General features: G+C 31.9%; 2 protein-coding genes across 2 annotated transcripts in view; one reads left to right on the top strand and one right to left on the bottom strand.

The window, feature by feature from the left end:
• On the bottom strand, window positions 9-4,123 carry LOC107645306 (tRNA (adenine(58)-N(1))-methyltransferase non-catalytic subunit trm6). The gene is made up of 13 exons (XM_016349301.2): window positions 3,852-4,123; window positions 3,654-3,769; window positions 3,395-3,524; window positions 2,945-3,026; window positions 2,796-2,866; window positions 2,504-2,545; window positions 1,997-2,121; window positions 1,805-1,898; window positions 1,171-1,279; window positions 914-1,092; window positions 733-838; window positions 344-430; window positions 9-130 (listed from the first exon to the last, which is right to left on the bottom strand). The coding sequence occupies exons 1-13, from the start codon at window positions 3,998-4,000 to the stop codon at window positions 38-40; spliced, it is 1,383 nt and encodes a 460-aa protein (XP_016204787.1). The 5' UTR covers window positions 4,001-4,123; the 3' UTR covers window positions 9-37.
• Window positions 8,222-8,934, top strand: part of LOC107645310 — a 5,551-nt gene continuing 4,838 nt past the window's right edge. Inside the window, exon 1 of the mRNA XM_016349307.2 lies at window positions 8,222-8,933. Within this exon, the coding sequence (XP_016204793.1) occupies window positions 8,413-8,933 (521 nt within the window). The 5' untranslated portion in view covers window positions 8,222-8,412. The remainder of the gene's footprint in view (window position 8,934) is intronic.

Below are 8,934 nucleotides of genomic sequence, written 5' to 3'. Positions count from 1 at the left end.
GAAGCTAGGAAGCTAGTAAACATGTGAGGAGATAGAATTAGTTGCTACTGCTGCAAATCCTAGTCCCTGTGAGAATGTAGCCACCAAATGCACTCATTTGCATTGATGGATGAGTTCTCGATGTAAGAACCTGCAAACATATGATTATATTGTTAACAATCAAAAAATAAAAACTTATGAAATATGTTAAGCCAGAAATTTGTACATAAAAATAGAAAAGAGATCAAAACAACACTTGACCGTCATTCCCCTTTTCACTTCTGTAACCAAAGGGCTTAACGATCGTTCTGTAATTTATAATATGGTAATAATGATGATGATGAATTGCATAAATAAATCTAACCTGGTATTCACGTAACCAAGGCTCTGATAACTGCAACCCAATGGCCATTTTTGCAAGCTGTAGATTGTGCATGCAAGTTGCAAGAGGCTGCAATTTAATAAGTGGGCAAGTAAGAGAATAATCCCACCCTCAAAACAATTTAATTTCTACATAATAGAAGAGAACATGATTTTATATTTGCAATTTGTAAATCAATGACCAAAACAATGGACTGTGCTAGTAGCGAAAGTATTTGAAATGTTCCTAAAGTTAACCAACGTAGTGGGAACAAATGATATTTAATCCCCAAAATAAAGTGAAACTAAAAGCGTTTGAGATTTAAAAAAAAAAAAAGGAACATCTTTAAAATACGCTGCAATTTATTAAGACTGAGGTGTAAAATAAGTTACCTGAAGATATTGGTGATAAATAGCAAATGGAGCAGAATTCGATAAAAGGGGCAAGACATCTCGAACCAGTGGCCAAATATCCATCTCTGGAGCAGCAATAAGTAGGCTGTAAAATAATGAAGAAAAATGATCAGCCTCCACCTTACCTAAATAGTTAGTGAAATGTTAAAACTTTAGATACCTTGAAAACCCATTTTCCTTCCATGAATCAATGGTTTCTTGTGGTGCTTTTTCTCCGGCTTTTGTAGCTTTGCAAGCTCTTATAACAGGAATGTTCTCATTCTCAGCACCAAGATCAGAAATGTCATTTCCTGATGAATGGCTGATTTCATCTGTGTTGGCCGTCACACCCATCGGATCCTGCACAAAGCGCATACCCTGATGAAGTTTTTTACTACAAGATTGAACAAATCAGGAGACCAAGGAAGTGCTACTTACATTTGACTGGGTTTCAACATTGCAGACATCATTCACATCAGCAACTTGCAGAATTTGCTCGGGTGACTCTTTTGATGATAGCAGGTCCGAAATGGGACAACGGAGGATTCTGCCACAAGAAAAAAAATGATAATGATGCCAGGAATAATAAATAAATAATTAAAAAAATTGAAGTCATTTGCTTTGGTTCTCAATAAAATTAACTATGTAATAATAAAGGAGGAGTGAGGAGTTAAGACTAAAGACACGTCAATTTCATATAGAGAACAAGCATGCAACACTATCTACATTTTTAATAATTTAACAGTTATATCACAAGAAACTTTCATGAACTCTTCCCCTTATCTTTCCTAGGATTCAAAAGTCTTTTAATTCCTGAGAGAAACAAAATAGTGTCCACGATACTTGTTTGAAGGAAAATTTTAGTTGCAATGATAATGTTAAAAGTATCCATGATATTCAACAACCACAAAAAAAAGAGACATTAAGCTAAAAAAGTAAAGTAAGAAACTACCAAAAATCATTTTCTTTTCAAGGCATATCTATGAATTGCCCTATCAAGGTGAAAATATCTGATGATTATAACTAATAATTTTTTGACAACTTGCAAACAAATTGCATCACATCACCTCACCTCTTGCAAATTTCATCACTGAAGTTAAATATCCTAACAATATCCATGGAATAAGGTGATTGCCCAAGATATGAGTTGCATACAAAGCCGGTACCTATGAAATAGACAATAACAGCAAACGGTTGTTTCTCTTATATCATCATAAAATATGCAGTATCTAAGGTGGCAACAACGTTAAAATTTATACCACACCTCCTAAACGTTCTGCCACAGCACCAGTAAGAAGGCCACTGATCATATCAACTACAAGAATGTCAGAATTTGCAGAAACATTCGCCATGGAAAGTAGAAGAGACAATGTATCCACCCGCAAGAATCTGAATCATTAACCGTTAAAATTTTAGAAATAATACCAAGGATATGAACTTCATTTCATGTAGAAAAAAGTGAATAATGACAACTAAGTTTTGTAAATAGTCAGCACACACACACACACACACATACACACACACACACTCGCGTGTATGTATGACATAAATATAGCTCGAGATACACAAGTCCATAGTGTAAGGAAGAGTTAATTCAAAATCAAACAAAAATTGATATCTTCTTTTTCCTCTTTTCTTTGGACCAAACACACACATTAAAGACTTTGCATTCAGAAGTTCCAAAACCTAATTATGCATGCTCAACGTCTCAACTCTAATAGAAAGTACATGAAAATATTATGCAATTCTGAGCAAATGATAAAAAACTCACCCAATTTTTGATGGATACTTCTTAAAATAGGCCTCACATATACTGAAAAATCAAATAGAAGCAACCATAAGGCTAAGTAGAGACTTAAAAAAATCATTGAAACTGATAAAAATATATAAACATATAGATAAAAAAGATATCGAAGATGAAACATAAATCATAAACAACTTAATGAGAAAGCTAACAAATAGTCCCAGAATAAAAATGAATATAAGCCAGTATGTATATGTTAACTAAAAATAATAATTATGATAGAAGTTTGAAATCAATAGTGAAAAACAATTTAGGTCACCTTCTAGCAACAGGACGCCTCATAAGTACTTTTGGTGCATATTTCTTCTGCTTCTTGCGTCTATATTTCTCCTGCATAGAACAAATGCATTGGTTTCAGTTTCATTCTCAAAGCAGACTGCATAATCTCTTTATGCTTCTTCAATATACCTGTGAAAATGCTGTTTTCTTCTCATATGTTGCACTATTGGCAATGAGAGCTTCAATAATCTCATTACCTCCTGCACCCTGCCTGCATAAGAAGGCAAGGATTTTTCAGAACCCGAATCTCTTAAGCTTGGTAGAGAAACAATAACCTAACAACTTTTTCACAAAACCCAGGCAGTGCACTTTTGGTAATGGTATAAGTTAGCTACTGATTAATAAACATTCTTGTAACTGAAAATAAGCTTATCCAAACACATTAAGAGGATGTTAGGCACATTACATAACAAGAAAAGTAGTAGATTACTAGTAATCCATATTAGCGCCCAAGAAAAGATTCACTACCCTTTACATTAATTCATGGATGGTAGAATTCCCAATAACTAAGAATGGTGCTACACAGAAGCGAAGCTGTCTAACAAAATACAGATGAATAAGGATTGCATAAAATGTTACCTTCGCATGGCTTCAATATCTTCACCAGTGAGGGTTTGTGCAGTGTTATTGTCAACCAATTCGCGATTATCCCTCGATTCAACATTCGGTTGACCATCATCTTTTATTTCCTCATTGTTAGTAGCATCAGCTGTAAGTTTATTTCATCCATGTGATTAATAAAACTACTTCTAGAGGTTATTATAAATTAGGAATAGTTTCTGAATAGAAACTAGAAACTAGAACTAATATGCAATGATGCATAAGCATAGATAGATACCTTGAGGGGAAGGTATAAAAGGAGAGAGGGAAGTGCCATCGAGCTGAAAGAGAGAACCGAAGGGAGTGCCGATTAACGGTTGGAGAGAGCAGTTCTTATTCCCAATCTTCAATTTCCTGCGTAACGAAAACATTAATGTTATTATTATTATTATTATTAAGTTAGTTAATTAATTAAAGAAGAAGAAGAAGAACATACGCAGCGGGGGAGAGGCGAGCGAAGACGAGACGGTCACCGTCGTTGATGTCAAGCAAGACGCTGCATCCTTCCCACGTCACTCTTCCGTTATTACTTTTATTGCCATTCGGCTCAGAACAACAACATTCTGCTGCTGCTGAACAAGACATTCTTCTTCTTCTTATTCTTACTCGCAATGAATGAATGAATCGGGACGAACAAGCAGTGGCAGTTCGGCACCTTCACGCACGTACACTCTATGCATCCCCACTCCTCTGCCGCTATCGTTCCTAAACCCTCTTAACATTATTGGGCTCCACTTTTCTCATTGGGCCCAATACTCTTATGGACCTTTACTGTTATTGGGCCCAATACTCTTATGGACCTTGAAGCTAGTATTACCCCCAACCTAATTGTTCGGTGTAGTGACCAGAAAAAAAAAACTGATTGTTGGGCCCAAAACTATTGAAACATTGAATAAAGAATAGAATAAGTTTAGTAGTTAATTTCCTAAGCGATATATTAATTTCCTGTAGGTGACCGAACTAGTACTTGGCAGTAAGATATCTTGCTTTTGTTGCAGTTGTTGAATTAATTCTTAATTAAAGAATCTTGATAACATAGCAAATAATATTCTAGTTTATTGCTTACTATTCTTTATGTTAATGCTGGTAATTGGATGGTTGGCCAAATCTGACTTTATAACTACTTTCCATATGATTTGTCCCCTTTTACTGATTATTAAAATGGATTTCTCATCCTTTTCTGTATTGTAAGATGAATCTCACAGAAACTCATGGAATATGACATATGTAATAAGACGAACATCATGCTGTTTCCACCTAAAATTTTATAATCAATGTACTTATGTCTGTATATAAGAATGAAAAGATTTGCCCCTAAAGTAAATAATCATCTTCAATTGGTTGAATTATATATGCATGTAAAAAGCAGAATTGCAACAGCATAAAATAAAAAAAAATAAAAAATGTCCTAAGATATTACATAAGCTAAAAACTCTTACGTGAAGTTGATAGATGAGAGCCGTTAAATGATTTAAATGATTTTATTAAATTTTCATCTAATAGCTCTCAACTATCAACTTCGCATGAAGTTAACTGCACTTGAGTTTTCACTATTACATAATCAGTACTAATTTCGTAGTGCAATACCTATTTCCTATTTAAACTAATTTTAGTAATATTTATTATCTTCTATCTCTAATAATCGAACCCAACCCAATTATACCTCATTAACATCAATATTTATTTCTATTTACATTATTATTTTCTACACTCCTTAATTAATGTCTTCGCTCTCTTGATAATTTCTCTTAGAAATTGATACGAAGAAGCTAGGCTTATGATTCATCTAGGTTTTTTATACACTTGGACCCAAGTGTAGTAATGCTACTGTCCATAACATTTCACCCTCATAAACACCATAGCAAAATTATTTATCATGTGTATGTTGTTTACATTTAATTCATAGTTAACATTCATATATAATAATGTAGACGATGAAAAAATAAATAAAACCATTTCACATATATTATATATACGAAGGATAAAATATGCTCTAAAAATGTGTAACAGAAGTACAAGTTTATGCATATAAAGCGGGAATATGTATTTGGAAACAACTAAGAAGGCAAAGAGAAAAAAGGGAAACGAAGATGGGAAAGATATTATTAGTAGGATTATTGGAAGGCACAAATTGGGCTCATACTTGTTTCTCCATGTTTTACATGGTGTCTTCTTCTTGGCTCATATGCTTTTTTAGCTTTTTGCTTTTAGAATCTCGCCTACTACATAATAATATCTTATAGGATGCGATCCATTTATTTGACCGTACTAAATTAAATAATTAAAGTGCTCAACTAAATCACATTATGGTTCCTCCTTCCTATACATAGATACACCCATCCTCTTCCTCTTTCTCCTATCTATTTGACCCTATCCAAGTAGGTTTTATTCTAACAGTGTCGTCTACTTTTGCCAACATTAATTTCTAAAAGGGAAAGTTTGAGGAATCAATGGAATATTTATATAATGTGTACAATGAAGGTTTATGGAGTATTAGAATATAATTATTAGTGTTATATTTTTTCATCAGCTGAAGTTTTTGAGATGAGTGGTATCATGACATGGTATTAGAGTATTAGATCCGAAAGGTCAAGAGTTCAATCTTTAGTGAATCCAAAAATCAGTTTAAGTTTTTAGGAAGATGTTTATTATCTATAGTACTTACGGATTTATAATATGAGTGGATATTACTTAAAAGTTGAAACAAATATTATGAGAAGTAGATATCAAAGATATAGTTAATTATTTGTATTTTTCTATTTAACACTAATGATTTTATATTTTATAAAGCATGATACTAAAATTCATTTAGAAGTTAGTATTCACTTATTTTTAGCAGAGTGATTCAAACATGCTAAATAAGAAAACACCATGTATAATATTAAAAAAAAAATCATTTGGTGAAATATGTGTACGTAATAAAAATAATGCTAGGGAATCAAGAACAGCAAAAAATCAGCCAAATGTCTCTGGATGAATTTAAAATTTCTACGTAAATAGTGCTTATGTTAGGCATTAGGATATTTCTTTTTTTGTAAATTGGATGGTTCTAAATCTGTTATCTGATCTATTATGTTTTAGATATTTAGAGAGAGAAGGAGGGTGAAGAGACAGAAACTAATTGAATCAATTTTTGTGATTAACGTATCTCCTCCTAATTTAAATATAATAAAATATTTAATATTTAATATTTTAAATCATAAATAAATAAACCTAATTACTATATTTATAATTAATTAAATTATTCTATTCATCGCTGATTTGGAGTTGATTCCATATACTTTTTCAATAAAAATACACTGAAGTTACATGCAGTTGTTACTATGCATTGTTAGATGAGGAGGTAGAGCTTCTTAGAAGCTACGAATCCTGGTCAAGTGCCTACTTCTACGCTTTTATTCATCAAGTCTAATTAATGAGGATTCAATGATTCACCGTCAAAATGAAAAAATAAATGAGGATTCACATCTTTCAAAGGTTTATGGATATTATGCAATTCACGTTGGGATTCATAAGCTTCTCTGTCATTTTCTATAATATATACATTTCACAAATATATCTATTTTTTATTTTTTATTTTTTTGAAAGGAAGGTCAACCATCTAAACAACAACCATTCTTCATATAAAATCCATGTAACTTAACTACTTAAGTCACCAAGCAATGTTGTTTTCATCCATAATAATTTTCACACTATTACAGTGAAATAATAGAAATAATCATTTTTATATAAATATGATCTTGCTAATAAATACTTTAAAAAATACTTGATAAGGATTACTATATAAATAACAATAATTTTTAATAGAATATATAAAGTATTGGAAAAATTTTAAGTATACTAAAAAATATCATTTAATATATATTATATATATTTTTTATAATTCAAATCAACGATTAAAACAACTGAAATATCAGTATTTTTGGTACACTTGACTCTTCCGTAAATATAATTCGAATTGAAAGTTAATGTGTTTGAAGGAGTAGGCCACACTTTCCTAACTAAGAGGCCAGAAAGAAAGTGCGTTTCACTGACAAATACAGTACTAATTACTAATACTCCACATTAATTCTACTTAAAACTTATTAAAACCCAAAGCAGATGGGTAAGTGGCAATAATATAGGACTAATAATGAAGTGGTTGTACTCAGTAGCAGTACCCCATCCAAATTTAAGTTACTTACTCTATACCATTTACATTTTCAATTATGAATGTATATAATCAGATCTATAATAACATCGGAGAATTGATCATTATGATAGATTAATAGGTGTTGTACCCTTTCATTAATTATTATAGGTCCTAAGTTTTATTAGTCTTATGAATTGAACAAAATTTTAGTAAAAAAGATTTTTATTCTTTTTCTGAAAATTTTAATTATTTAAACTAAATTAGTCGAATTCTTAATAATAATATTGTAAAAAGAAAAATATTAAAAATATATACCAAAATTAGTGAGATTCATGTGATATTATAATTAAGACTCACATCAGATCTACTTAATCAAAATTCAAAGTAGATAGATAAGAGAGATCATAAAAAACATACTTCTATGATACACATTAAAATTTAGTTATTAAATTAGTTATTATATATTTAAATATAAATATATTTTATACTATATTTAATTTGGTGAGTGATTTTTGGTATTTGTATTTTCAATTATTATGCAATACATACATAATCTTATAATAATTTCACGTGTTGGTAGGTCACTATAATAGCAAGTATGCAAATAAAAGTATAATATAATAATAACACAATAAGTTGTGAATTTGTGATGCTATATATTATAAACAATAATAATGAATGAATTCATTAATTAAGGTCCCTCTCCTCTGTCCCACCATCACCACATTCCACAGAACCCTCTGCATCCTCCTCCAATTTATGACTCTCTTTCATTCTCTCTGCTCAATTCACATAAACAACATAGAATTTTGTAAACTCTGTTGTATGAAAAAGAGAGGAGTAGTTTTGCTTAACCTCCACTCTAATGGCCCTCCTAGCACTCTTGCCTGAACACTCCCTTCCCAACAACAACAATGGTAAGACTAAGATTAATAATAATAAGCAGAAGCAGAAACACAAGCAGAATCAAAAGCAGAAGCAGAAAGAAAAACAAGCTTCTTCTTCTTCTTCTTCATCTTCATGGGAGCAAATCAAGAACTTGATATCTTGCAAACAAGTTGAAGGGTCAAGAGTGCATGATCCTTCAGCGTCAAAGAGCACGATGGGTTCATCTTGCAGCTCCATATGCAGCTTCAGAGATGTTGTTCATGGAAACACTAGAGTTGTTCATAGAGCTGATAACTCTTCACCTGAGAGTAGCTCACTTGGCCAGCAAGAAACTGGTTTGTTGAGTAGAAAACCTGCCGCAAAATCATCAAGAAGGTCATCATCATCTTCATCTGGGAAATCCAATGGTGGAGCAACCTACACGCCATCATCTTCTAGAGGGATGCAGTTTAGGAAGCTGTCTGGGTGTTATGAATGTCACATGATCATTGACCCTAGC

The sequence above is a fragment of the Arachis ipaensis genome, chromosome B06, assembly GCF_000816755.2.
Source record: "Arachis ipaensis cultivar K30076 chromosome B06, Araip1.1, whole genome shotgun sequence".
Taxonomy (NCBI): Eukaryota; Viridiplantae; Streptophyta; class Magnoliopsida; order Fabales; family Fabaceae; genus Arachis; species Arachis ipaensis.
Note: the sequence above shows the minus strand (reverse complement) of the source record. Positions and strands in the feature narration are given on the sequence as shown.